The sequence below is a fragment of the Euleptes europaea genome, chromosome 2 (assembly GCF_029931775.1).
Source record: "Euleptes europaea isolate rEulEur1 chromosome 2, rEulEur1.hap1, whole genome shotgun sequence".
Classification (NCBI taxonomy): domain Eukaryota; kingdom Metazoa; phylum Chordata; class Lepidosauria; order Squamata; family Sphaerodactylidae; genus Euleptes; species Euleptes europaea.
Genome location: NC_079313.1, coordinates 6,787,567 through 6,801,483, shown reverse-complemented (window position 1 = coordinate 6,801,483; position 13,917 = coordinate 6,787,567). Strand labels below are relative to the sequence as shown.

The 13,917-nt window shown below is 47.2% G+C and overlaps 1 protein-coding gene across 1 annotated transcript in view; it reads right to left on the bottom strand.

The window, feature by feature from the left end:
• MYO1F (myosin IF) overlaps positions 1 to 9,706 on the bottom strand; it is a 70,847-nt gene extending 61,141 nt beyond the window's left edge. Inside the window, exon 1 of the mRNA XM_056867455.1 lies at positions 9,642 to 9,706. Within this exon, the coding sequence (XP_056723433.1) occupies positions 9,642 to 9,644 (3 nt within the window). The 5' untranslated portion in view covers positions 9,645 to 9,706. The remainder of the gene's footprint in view (positions 1 to 9,641) is intronic.
• Between the last annotated feature and the right edge of the window lie 4,211 nt (positions 9,707 to 13,917).

Here is a 13,917-nt window from a genome sequence, read left to right as displayed (position 1 = left end):
AGGAGGAGGAGGAGGAGGAGGAGGAGGAGGAGGAGGAGGAGGAGGAGGAGGAGAGTTGGTTTTTCTATGCCGACTTTCTCTACCACTTAAGGGAGAATCAAACCAGCTTAGAGTCACCTCCCCTTCCCCTCCCCACAACACCCTGTGAGGTAGGTGGGGCGGAGAGAGCTGTGACTAGCCCAAGGTCACCCAGCTGGCTTCATGGGTAGGAGTGGGGAAACCAACCCGGTTCACCAGATCAGAGTCCGCTGCTCATGTGGAGGAGTGGGGAATCAAACCCGGTTCTCCAGATCAGAGTCCACCACTCCAAACCACCATTAGAAGGGGCTGTTGGGGTGCCAGCCTCCAGGTGGGACCTGGAGATACCCTGGAATTGCAGCTCATTTTCAGACTACAGAGATCAGTTCCCCTGGAGAAAATAGATGCTTTGGAGGGTGGATTCTATGACTCTCTGACATTGTACCCCACTGAAGTCCTTGTCCTCCCCAGGCTCCATCCCCAGATCTCCAGGAGTTCCCCAGCCTGGATCACAGTCCAGAGATCGGTTCCCCTGGAGAAAATGGCCACTATGGCCATTGGACTCTATGGCACTGAAGTCTCTCCCTCTCCAAACCCCACCCTCCTTATGCTCCACCCCCAAAATCTCCAGGTGTTTCCCAACCCGGAGCTGGCAACCCTAGCTATGGTCCCCAAACTCCAGGGCGTCGAGATGTTCCCAGACCCCAAACCAGAAGGGAGCAGCTGTCCTTGGGCTGCCAGCTCTGGGTTGGGAAATACCTGGAGATTTGGGGGGTGGAGCCTGAGGAGGGCGAGGTTTGTGGAAGGGAGGGACTTTAATGGGGTATAACGCCATAGAGTCCAATTACCAAAGCGGCCTTTTTCTCCAGGGGAACTGATCTCTGTTGCCTGGAGATCAGTTGTAATAGTGGGAGATCTCCAGCCGCCACCTGGACTCTGGCAACCCTAGGTAGTCCCCAGTTGGAGACATGGACACACAAGCGCTGGCTGCGAGTGTGAGTCTCGCTTCCCCACAGCCCCACCAGGACTGAAAGCGGGCGGAAGAAACGACGAATTTGAAGCTAACCGAGCTGCAAGAAAATAAAAAGGAAACGGACTTGGTGACAGTGTTTGGGTGGAAAGCATTGCTGAGTCACACCGGGCGACTCCCTTTGAAGCAACGCTTGTCATAGGCCACACGCCCAAGGGACAAAGTCAAACCCAAAGGGCCGGGACTAGGGTGGCCAGGTCCCTCTTCGCCACCGGTGGGAGGTCTTTGGGGCGGAGGGGTTTGGGGAGGGGAGGGACTTCAACGCCATAGAGTCCAATGGCCCAAGCAGCCATTTTCTCCAGGGGAAGTGATCTCTATCCGCTGGAGATCAGTTGTAACAACAGATCTCCAGCTAATACCTGGAGGTTAAGCAAAGAGAAAACACACCTGTGCTGTTACCTGGAGGTTGGCACCCCTAAGTGGCATACTGAGCCGCCAACTGCTGAGGTCTAAAACTAGTAGCCTAAAGGTCTTGTGTGAGCGCCAGACAGGAGGAATCCCCCCGTGAGACTGTTGTGGGGGCTCCAGTGAAGCGTGGAAGGACTTGAACTTGCGGCTGCAGGTTGTGCAGCCAACCGTTGTTTCCCCCTGAGCTAGCAGACTCGCCTTTAAGAGTCTTCCGGAGACTCCACCTCACCGGGGTGGGGGGCTTGTGTAGACCTCCAATCACTCTGTAAAGTTTAGGGTTGCCAACCTCCAAGTACTGGACAGCTCGTGGGATCAACAATAATGTAGCAATTCAAACTTTAAATGAACTTACAACTCTTTCAGTATTTCAAATTTTAAGTGGGCATTAACATTCATGAACTTTAAATAAACTTACAACTCTTTTAGTATTTCAAATTTTAAATAAACTTACAACTCTTTTAGTATTTCAAATTTTAAGTGGGCATCATGAATGTTAATGCCCACTTAAAATTTGAAATACTGAAAGAAATGTAAGTTTATTTAAAGTTTGAATTGCTACATTATTGTTGTGCCCACGTGCTGTCCATTATCTTTAGGTTTCCTATTATACGGCACATGTTGTTAACTGGATTGCTTAACCTCCAGGTACTAGCTGGAGATCTCCAGCTATTACAACTGATCTCCTGCCGATAGAGAACAGTTCACCTGGAGAAAATGGCCGCTTTGGCAATTGGACTCTATGACACTGCCCCCAAAACCTCCCGCTGGTGGCAAAGAGGGACCTGGCAACCCTCCATAGTGCCCACTTTGGGGACCCCTGCATTACATAGTCCCTGATTGGCTAGAACTGCTTGAAGAAGTGGTTTGCGTGTGAACATTTGGTGCCCTTCTAGTCTCCATTGTAGCATATATGTTGGTTTGTTTGTAAGAAAACAGTGGTGAGAAACAGCTCATCCCCAGAATGAAACCAACGGAGAGACATCTATAACATTCATCCCACTGAACAAATTAGGTCTAGATTCATTCCAGTAAATTAAGAAGCAAAATGAATTCTCAGAAAAATAGCAGAACTAAGAGGTTTTGTGACTTTTTTTTCTTCCAGTTTAGGACAAAACAACAACAACAACAACGGAAAGCAGTTTGTATGCCGGAGATGGAGAAAGCTTTTCTCCCTCCCCTTATAATACTAGAATTTAGGCAGTAGATTCAGGACAGGGAAAGGAACAAGTTCTCTATGTAGCAGAACTGACTTGGGGAACTCACAGCCACAGGGCGCAGGAGTGGTAACTAGTTTAAATGGCTTTAGATCCACCGATGGTTATTAAGCGCTATGGATAAAAGGAACCCCCAGGTTCAGAGGCAGTATACCTGTTTGGCCTCTGAATGCATGCTTGTAAGGCCTTTCCCCTGTTGAAAACGGGATGCTAGAGGAGATGGACCACAGGCTCTTCTTATTTTTATAGTCCTTTACCTGCCAGCTTCCTATGCAAGGAGTTGGTTCGGCCATTAATAGGGTTGCCAGGTCCCTTTTTGCCACCGGAGGGAGGTTTCTGGGGCAGAGACTGAGGAGGGTGGGGTTTGGGAAGGGGAGGGGCTTCAATGCCATAGAGCCCAATTGCCAAAGCAGCCATTTTCTCCAGGTGAACTGATCTCTATCGGCTGGAGATGAGTTGTAATAGCAGGAGATCTCCGGCTAGTACCTGGAGGTTGGCAACCCTAGCCATTAAACGGAGCCAGTTTTTCCGGCACGGTGCAAATTAGAAAACAAACTCTTAACATTCAAATGCCATTCCACTCTTGCCTTAGCAAGGCATCTTCTAACTCTTGCATGCTGCAAGAAGCCATTTCCTTTGAGGTTTGGCCCAGCGGCCTCAAGAGCTTCAGTTAAAAGGAAGGTAGAAAGCGGAACCAGAGGGTACTGTTGCGAAAACCGCTCCGGCGTTTCCCGGGACACGGTTTCAAAAGCCTGCACCGCAGGCACGGCCAGATGCCCAGCTCTCCTCTCAAAGGGTGCACCACCCAGTAAATACTGAACCTCCCCCCTTCACAGTAGGGTTGCCAACCTCCAGGTACTAACTTGAGATCTCCCTCTATTACGACTGATCTCCAGCTGATAGAGATCAGTTCACCTGGAGAAAAAGGCCGCTTTGGCCATTGGACTCTATGGCACTGAAGTCCCTCCCCTCCCCAAACCCCGCCCTCCTCAGGCTCCGCCCCAAAAACCTCCCACAGGTGGCGAAGAGGGACCTGGCAACCCTACTTCACAGTGAGCACTCCTCCATGGGACAGGATCACTGCATGAGTCTCTGCTGCGTAGGGTTGCCAACCTCCAGGTAATAGCTGGAGATCTCCTGCTATTACAACTGACCTCCAGCCGACAGAGATCAGTTGCCCTGGAGAAAATGGCTGCTAGGCCATTGGACTCTATGGCATTGAAGTCCCTCCCCTCTCCAAACCCTGCCCTTTTCAGGCTCCGGCCCAAAAACCTCCCGCCGGTGGCGAAGAGGGACCTGGCAACCCTACTGCTGTGGGATTGCTTTCTTCAAAGGCAGGGGACGGCCCCCCCAATCACCTTCTGCAGCCCCACCCAGGGTTAAGACAGGATTTCTCGTCTCACACCTGAGTCCCATGCCAGGAGGACACCCGCCTTTTTGTGGTTCAGTGACATAGATATGTGTATGGGTAGTGATTTTGATAGCTGTAAACACGTATGGGCTGGAGTTAGGGTTGCCAGGTCCCTCTTTGCCACTGGCGGGAGGTGTTAGGGGAGGTCCCTGAGGCGGGCGGAGTTTGGGGAGGGGAGGGACTTCAATGCCATAGAGTCCAATTGCCAAAGCCGCCATTTTCTCAATGGGAACTGATCTCTTATCGGCTGGAAGTGTAATAGCAGGAGATCTCCAGCTAGTACCTGGAGGTTAAAGGGAAAAACAGCACCAGCTCCAATTAACAATAATCAAACTGAATTTTATAATGATTACTCAAAAATAATTCAGTATTGGTGTACTATTCTGTACATTTGTCAATGATATAATCAAAACAGTCACAACCAAGGTGTCATAGGTTACCCCATCAATGAAAAATAAAAGTATTATAAACATCAAAATGAAATAGAGTCCAAAATGTACAATTCGAGTTCAAATCAAAGTCCAATACTGAGTCCTCTTGAGAGAAAATGAACTGGTTCCGGGAAGATCCAGAAACCATCTGGTATGAAACTTGCAATAATAACAGTGATGAAGGAAGTGAGGAAGATTTATATAAGTCTATGTAGAAATATTACAAATATAATTTATTAGAAGCGCTATGCAAAATTTAAAATTCTTTAAAAGCATTAAAATAGCACAATGGCAAAACTTAGGCTGATATCTATAACCACAAACCCAAACGCGTTTCGGCCTCTAGGGCCTTCATCAGTGGTTAGCTAAAACCTTTTCTTAAGTCTGCACACATATATAGAAATGCAATGATGTCAACAAATGCAAATACAAACAGTTTAAAACCCAACCAGGTAAGTGAATATGCTGTAAAGTTTATTCTCAATTATTCAAACAACTGGTATATTGGGTTGTTGTTGTAGTACTGGTTAGTGTAAGTCTCTCGTATATTTTGTGTGCAGATATCAACCTGGTGAAGCCTAGAGGCCGAAACGCGTTTGGGTTTGTGGTTATAGATATCAACCTAAGTTTTGCCATTGTGCTATTTTAATGCTTTTAAAGAATTTTAAATTTTGCATAGCGCTTCTAATAAATTATATTTGTAATATTTCTACATAGACTTATATAAACCTTCCTCTCACCCAACCTCGGGTACCCAGCTTTTGTTTTTAGGTTGGGTTTCATTCCCCTTTTTTTTCTTCCACCGTTTCCTTAGGGTTGCCAGGTGCAGGTTGGGAAACCTCTGGAGATTTGGGGATGGAGCCTGGTGAGGACAGGGAACTCAGTGGGGTACAATGTAGGGTTGCCAGCTCTGGGTTGGGAAATATCTGGAGATTTGGGGGGGAGGGGGGAGCCTGAGGAGGGCAGGGTTTGGGGAGGGGAGAGACTTCAATGGGATATAATGCCATAGAGTCCACCTTCCAGAGTGGCCATTTTTTCCAGTTGAACTGACCTCTGTCACCTGGAGATCAGTTGTAATAGCAGATCTCCAGCCTAGGGTTGCCAACCTCCAGGTACTAGCTGGAGATCTCCTGCTATTACAACTGCTCTCCAGCCGATAGGAGATCAGTTCGCCTGGGGAAAATGGCCACCTCGGCAATTGGACTCTATGGCATTGAAGTCCCTCCCCTCCCCAAACCCCGCTCTCCTCAGGCTCTGCCCCCAAAACCTCCCACTGGTGGCGAAGAGGGACCTGGCCACCCTGCTCCAGCCACCACCTGGAGGCTGGCAACCCTAGTACAATGTCCCGGAGTCTACCCTCTAAAGCAGTGGTTCCCAACCTTTTTTTGACCAGGGACCACTAGGACTTTTTTGTTCGGTGCAGGGACCCCAAGGTTCAAAATAAAAATTCAGAGAATTTGAAAATAAACTTTAATGATAACTGTTAGTTAAACATTAAACTTAGAATAATATTTGAATATATATATTTTTATAATAGAGAACTTTTAATTGAAAATATTAATTTATTATGGGTTTATAACTTTTTTTCATGGACCTTAATTTAGTTCTCGCGGACCCCTGGGGGTCCACGGACCCCTGGTTGGGAACCAGTGCTCTAAAGCATCCATTTGATCCAGGGGAACTGATCTCTGTAATCTGTAGATGAGTTGGAATTCTGGGGGATCCCCAGGTCCCACCTGGAGGCTGGCATCCTATGTTAACTGGTGATTCCTGCATCTTTCGTTGGGATGAGAGAAACACCATGTCCCCTTTATAAGTAAAGTACAGTACAGTAAACCCAGAAATGGGTCCCACTCCAAAAATGTTGAGAACCACTTATTCAGAAGACCATGCCAACTAGAGTCACCATGTTCCCTCTGGCCATTGGTGGGGGATGGGGGGGTCAGGTTGCAAGATCAAGGCTGGGAAACCCCTGGAGATTTGGGGATAGAGCTTGGGGGTGGGGACAGGGACCTCAGTGGGGCACAATGCCATCGAGTCCACCCTCCAAAGCATCCATTTTCTCCAAGGGAACTGATCTCGGTCGCCTGGAGAGCAACTGTAATCGCGGGGGATCTCCAGGTGCCACCTGGAGGATGGCAACCCTAATGCCAGAGCTTGATCCCTCCCCCAGCAGTCGTTCAGTCTAGAAAATGGCCTGCCGCATTAGCGAATAGTCAATTCCCCAATCTGCTTTCTTTTCGGTGTTTCTCAATTCCTTGAACACATAAACACACGAAGCTGCCTTATACTAAATCAGACCCTTGGTCCATCAGTCAGTATTGTCTGCTCTGACCGGCAGCGGCTCTCCAGGGTCTCAAACAGAGGTTTTTCACATCACCTACTGCCTGGTTCTTTTAACTGGAGATGCTGGGGATTGAACCTGGGACCTTCCGCTTGCCAAGCAGATGCTCTACCACTGAGCCATGGCCTATCCCCATGAAGCTGCCTTATACTGAATCAGACCCTCGGTCCATCAAAGTCAGTATTGTCTACTCAGACCGGCAGCGGCTCTCCAGGGTCTCAGGCAGAGGTCTTTCGCATCACCTCCTTGCCTGGTCCCTTTAACTGGAGATGCCAGGGAATGAACCTGGGACCTTTTGCGTGCCAAGCAGATGCTCTACCACTGCCCCGGCCCCTCTCCATGGCTCTCCAGGGTCTCAGGCAGGGGTCTTTCGCATCACCTCCTTGCCTGGTCCCTTTAACTGGAGATGCCAGGGAATGAACCTGGGACCTTTTGCATGCCAAGCAGATGCTCTACCACTGAGCCACAGCCCCTCTCCATGGCTCTCCAGGGTCTCAGGCAGGGGTCTTTGCCATCACCCTACTCGCCTGGTCCCTTTAACTGGAGATGCCAGGGAATGAACCTGGGGCCTTCTGCGTGCCAAGCAGATGTTCTACCACTGCCACGGACCCTCCCCAAAGCCCCTCTTCTCCTAGCGTTCTCACTTACAAACTAAATTAGAGTGTCAACTTGTATACCACCTCACTGCCATAGAGTGCCGGATGGTGTACATGTTTCTCTGGCCCTTCCTTTTAACCGCAAGACAACACTGTGGAGTATCTTAGGCCGAAAGAGGGTGGGTAAGCCAAGGCTTTATTAAAAGATTTTAGACTCCGTTCACTGTAATCAAAGGCTCTTACCGCTCTTGTATTCCCACCGATGTATTAAGAGTTTGAAAACGTTATAAAAAATACTGTTCGCACTTTGTTTGGCCCCTTTAGCTGCGAAGACGTCTTCCAACCATTTACAAGCCGTGGTATCCAAAAACCCTTTTAAAGCGATGTTTTTTATAACATTTTCAAACTCCTAATACATTGCTGGGAATACAAAGTGCGGTAACCCCCCACGTCCTACACTCCAGCCCCTGATCTCATGCTGGCTCTATACAGCGAAGGTGCGAAGCCGGCAAACGAAATATCAGACGTCAAACACAATTCTCTCAGAATTTCAGCACGGTTTTTCGGATGTCAGGTGGCAGGAAGTGTGGTGCCCTCCCTTTACGAGCGGTATGACTCAAACAGATCGGTCAGCATCGGTTCCAGCGTTCAAGACGGTCTGCACGAAACAGTTTTACTGGTTTTATGTCACTTTGCAATGCCCGGCATGCTCTGGGGGAGGAAGCCATGACGGGAAACTTAGGGGCTGACCGCAATCTCTCTCCGGTCACAGAACTATGGTTTCCCAGAGCTCTCTGGGAAGAAGGAATGAAGGTTAAACCAGCCTCACTCTATAGTGCGGATATGTCTGCGGGGTTCCAGAAGAATCCCCAAATATAGATCTGCTGTTGAAACCCCGGATCAGGGAAAATAGGATCCGAACACAAACTTCTTTCTACGTGCACCTTTTGAAACCACAGCTTTGGGGCACGTTCTCAGTTGATGGCCCTCTCAGCGTGCCATAGGTGATGATTAGGGTTTTCAACCTCCAGGAACGAGCTGGACACCTCCGGCTATTTCATCTGATCTCCAGCCGATAGAGATCAGCTCCCCTGGAGGAAAACGGCCGCTTTGGCAATTGGACTCTATGGCATGGAAGTCCCCCCCCCCAAACCCTGCCCTCCCCAGGCTCCACCCCCAAAAAACCTTCTGCCGGTGGCGAAGAGGGACCTGACAACCCTAGTGATGATTATTCAAAACAGAACCTCCATATTAAGGGGCAGTTTACCTGTGAGTGCACAAAGATGTTGGAAACACAAAAAAACAGCATCTGATGAGGGGTACTTTCTCTTCATTGTGCTGTGCTTGTGAAATTTCCCAAGAGATTTCAGTTAGATGAGAGAGCTGGATCACTGCCCATCTAGTCCAGTGTTGCAACTGTGACCAGCCTTTGGGATGTCAGCAAGGGAAACACAATGCTGATGGCCAGCATTTGCTCTTTGGAGGGGGGGGAAGACTGCCTGAGAACGTGGAGGCTCTCTTAGCTATCCGTAATCAATGTTTTCAGCCCAAATCCATGGAACCAGAACTGGCGTAATTTGCAAAAGGTAAAAAAGGGTACTCCGATTACATGAGTTCAAATTAAACCCATCATTATTAACAAAAATATATAAATATAAAGGGAGCCAGCCTGGTGTAGTGGTTAAGAGTGGTGGTCAGACTCTAATCTGGAGAACTGGGTTTGAGTCCCCACTCCTCCACATGAGCAGCGGACTCTAATCTGGAGAAATGGGTTCGATTCCCCGCTCCTCCACATGAGCAGAGGACTCTAATCTGGAGAACCGGGTTCGATTCCCCGCTCCTCCACATGAGCAGCGGACTCTAATATGGAGAACCGGGTTGGCTTCCCCACTCCTCCAAATGAAGCCAGCTGGGTGACCTTGGGCTAGTCACAGTTCTCTCCGAACTCTCTCAGCCCCACCTACCTCACAAGGCGCTGTTGTAGGAAGAGGAAGGGAAGGAGATTGCAAGCCGGTTTGATTCTTCCTTAAAAGGCAGAGAAAGTCGGCATATGAAAACCAGCTCTTCTTCTTCTAATAACTAACAGAGTGTCCTTATTATTATTTTTTAATCGCTTGTGAAAACAGGATGCAAAGCTTTAACCTGCTGCACCCTCATACACACCTGTTTTGGGCTCCACCAGCACTTACCATGGCTGCTCTCTGGCGTGGCAAGCTCCACCCCACTGCCACCGAGATGTTCAGGTACCAGAACGAGTCACCGGGCACCTCCGGGAGACATGGCAGAGCCCCCAATGGGAGAGTTTGATCTGCTGCACTTGCGGCAGCGAGGACAGCAGTGACAGACAAAACTGCAACCACACAGCCTGCAGCGAGTTCCTCTATCTCCCCCACGCCCCGGCTTTCACACACTTCCTCCTTTGGGGCTGAGTCAATGGGGGTGGGTAGGTAGTGAAAAGAGAAGGTGCGGGAGAAGCCCAAGTGAGAACGCGAGCCATCATTTTAAAGTCTGTGTTGACTCCTTTTTTTAAAAAATCAACAGATTATTTTTAAAAAACCAGGTTACCAGCTCTCAATAAGGTCTCCAGTAAAAGGGAAAAAAAATAATATTGTTGAGGTTGTGCGCTAAAGGCAGCGTGGTGTAGTGGTTAAGAGCAGTAGTTTGGAGCGGTGGACTTTATTCTGGGGAACTGGGTTAAACCAGCCTGGGGTTCGAATCTCCAATCTGCCTCTAAAGGTTGCTGCCTGACTTTGGACTATTGAGTCTCAGACAGACTTGCCTCACAGGGTTGTTGTTGGCAGAGTGCTAAGTACATAGATTCCCCACTCCTCCACATGAGCGGCGGAGGCTGATCTGGTGAACCGGGTTGGTTTCCCCACTCTTACACATGAAACCAGCTGGGTGACCTTGGGCTAGTCACACTCTCTCATCCCCACCTCCCTCACGGGGTATCTTTTGTGGGGAGGGGAAGGGAAGGTGACTGTAAGCCAGTTTGATTCTCCCTTAAGTGGTAGAGAAAGTCAGCATATAAAAACTAATTCTTCTTCTTATTAGTAATTTTCTCCAACCACAATGAGTCATGAAGAGAGAATACTAATATGCAAGTGGGTTTTTTGCGTATTTTGAATCTGCCCTCTTCAGCAGTAACATACAGAACGGCAGCGTTGCTTTTAAAGGTTACATAATTAAATAGACCATTAAAAAATATTCCAATCAGTTGTTGCATTGTGCTAGAGGCAGGGAAGATTTTTAACCTGATTGGCTGAACTTCTGCTACAGAAAAGCATGTTCAGCGGCACACAGAACAAAGCAGTTTGCAGTTCCGTTTCTGGGAGGAAAGGGGAAGTTGTCAGTTTGGCTAGGCTGAAAACCGTAACCAAGGGAAAACGGATGACTAAGGATGACCAGATTCCCCCACATTTGTTCACTGCTTTGTCCTGCTTCCACTTTTCCTTAATCCCAATGTAACTACAGAAAATTAAAATGGAATAAAAATTATATTTAGAAGTTTTTTAAAAATTAAATTGAAAAGCCTAGCATCTGAGACCCAGGTTTAAATCCTCATAGAATCATAGAGCTGGAAGGGACCACCAGGGTCATCTAGTCCAACCGCCTGCACAGTGCAGGAAATTCACAACTACCTCCCCCCCACACCCCCAGTGGAAACTCTTCTATAGTTATGTTGAAACCATAGTAAAAGCCTAACGTTACATAACTACTAGTTAGTTTTTTGAAGTACAGTAGTAAACTTCCTGAACAGTCACAAGAAACACATGATGGCATTTATTGTTAGAATGAACCTATATTCGTACTTGTATATTCGTATTAAGATGTTTGACAATTTGAGAGATACAATAATCTTTAGGTAGCCTGCTTGATTAATTTTTCATATGAGCAAGAATGTATGTTTTTTTCCTGTTTTGTCAATACTCTGCCTTTCCCTACCTTTTTTACCTTCTGTGTCCTTAATAAAATAAAATATTTTTTTAAAAAAAACCTCAATCCAGGGATTTTGGGTAATCCTTTATTGTAAAAATCATGCTTGTAAATTCTCTCTCTCTCGGTCTCTCTCTCTCTCATTTTGGAAACAGGTTTTTAAAAAAACATTTTCTATAATAACAGTCATAATTATCGTAATACAATATATCTGTATATATTTATATATGAAATGGTGAAAAACCATCCCTGCCCATAAGCAAAAGGTACAAAACACTCCACCTGTGCAGGAAAACACACACAAAATAAAAGACGCTCTCACTAGCCAGCTGGGACGCATCCATTGCGGGGAGACCAGGGTTTTTTTCCCGTTTTCGTCTGGCTACAGAAAAATAACCCTGGCATCCAGATGAGAACAGTTGCCCACGTTTCGCCTGAAGAAAACTCTGGAGCAAGTTTGAGGGGCTTCCCTTCAGGCAAAACATTCAAAGCTTTCCAAAAGAAACCAAACTACTTTAAATAAGACTAATAATACTTTTTGGGGAGAGAGGGGGGTGTCTTTTTGTTCTTACCTAAGCCTCGCTTAAAGCAAAATTCAAAACGGATTCAGAGGACCTTTCCTCAGACAAACAGCGATTTTAATGGAAGCACAAACTGTTTTGAAAAGTCAAGTAAAACCCTTAAACTTGGAGGGGTGCACCCCAAGATGAGAAGGTCTGAGCCATCAAGAGTCAACTTCCAAGAGATAATTTCCAGGTAGGGTTGCCAACCGCCAGGTAGTAGCTGGAGATCTCCCGCTATTACAACTGATCTCCAGGCAACAAAGATCAGTTCCCCTGGAAAAAAATTGCAGCTTTGGCATTTGGACTCTATGGCATTGAAGTCCCTCTCCTCCCCAAACCCCGCCCTCATCAGGCTCCGCCCCAAAAATCTCCCGCTGGTGGCAAAGAGGGACCTGGCAACCCTATTTCCAGGTCAGATCAAATGCACAGGATTCAATATAGAATCTCACATGCAGGATTACCCCCGGATGCAAATGACATGGGGGAATAATGCATTCCCCCTGTCAGCGAGGGCACTCTGACACCCCCCTTCCCTCCATAAATGCACTTGTGAAAGGTTAAAAAAAAATCACCGGAACTTTTTCTTTTAAAGCTGGGGTTCATAATGAATAGGAAGTCACCAAGAAAAGCACCCTCTTCTTACTTAAAAAAAATAAATAAAATTAAACTTGAGCTGTAACAATGAAAAGGAAGCACCAGTTTGGTAATTTATTAAATTCAAAAGCAGCAGGTAAAAAAGGATTGTTAAAGAACCAAAAAATGTCCACGTCAAAAACTTAACTGTGATCAAAGTCCAGCAAAAAATCTAATTAAAAAAAAATCAGAATCTTCCTTTCCTCACAGTACAATTTACAGGCAGACGTTCAAACCCAGTTAAATGATAGATCTACAGACAACTTGGGTTCAAGTCTGAACTTGAAAACAGATGAGATTTTCTGGTATTTTTCATCCGAGCATTTAAAAACCCTGCTTAAAGATCTGAGAACTGCTGACTCCCATTTAAAAAAAAACAACAACTCAGATCTGCCCAAACCAGCAGAAATTGGGAATCATTCTGATTTCTGTCCTCTACTTTCTCTCCTTTGCCATCCAATTGTAGCTTAGAATGCTCCTATTCCAGGGGTGTCAAGCATAAGGCTTGCGGGCTGGATCCGGCCCCTTGAAAGCTCTTATCTGGCCCGCGAGCCAGCTAAGGCAGCCACCCCCCTACTCTCGATCTGGGCTGGCGAGGCGTGGCCCGTCCCGACCAAGTGACATTTATGTCATAGCCGGCCCTCGTAACAATTGAGTTCGATACCCCTGCTCTATTCCTTAAGAAACATAAGAAACATTCCTTATGAAACATAAGAAAAACCCTGCTGGAACAGACCAAGGCCCATCAAGTCCAGCAGCCTGTCCACACAATGGCCAACCAGGTGCCTCCAGGAAGCCCCCAAACAAGACTGCAGCAGCATTATCCTGTGTTCCACAGCACCTCATAGAATAGGCACGCTCCTCTGATGAAGAGAATAGGTATGCATAAGGACTAGTATCCATTTTGACTAGTAGCCATGGATCGCCCTCTCCTCCATGAACATGTCCACTCCCCTCTTAAAGCCTTCCAAGTTGGCAGCCATCACCACATCCTGGGGCAGGGAGTTCCACAATTTAACTATTAACTTCTCGTCACCCCTACTCTTTCTGCACCACTTCCGTAGCCCCATCGAAGAATGCCTTAGAGAGTACAGGAAAATCCCCTGGGTTGGAAAGGACCGTAAAAGTCAACTGTGGAGAAATGCCAGTGAGGCGTCCATTGGTTACCTGCATCGATTCCACCCTGTTGTGTGCGAGGAAGGGGGATATTGCTGCGGTAGGGCCGTCGGCTGGCGATCACGGTTCCCCAGCTGTGCTACTACAATAAATAATATCAGAGTTTCAAGTAATACGCTTGTCTGCACCTCGTTCGGCTTCTCTGCCTCTCATTGCA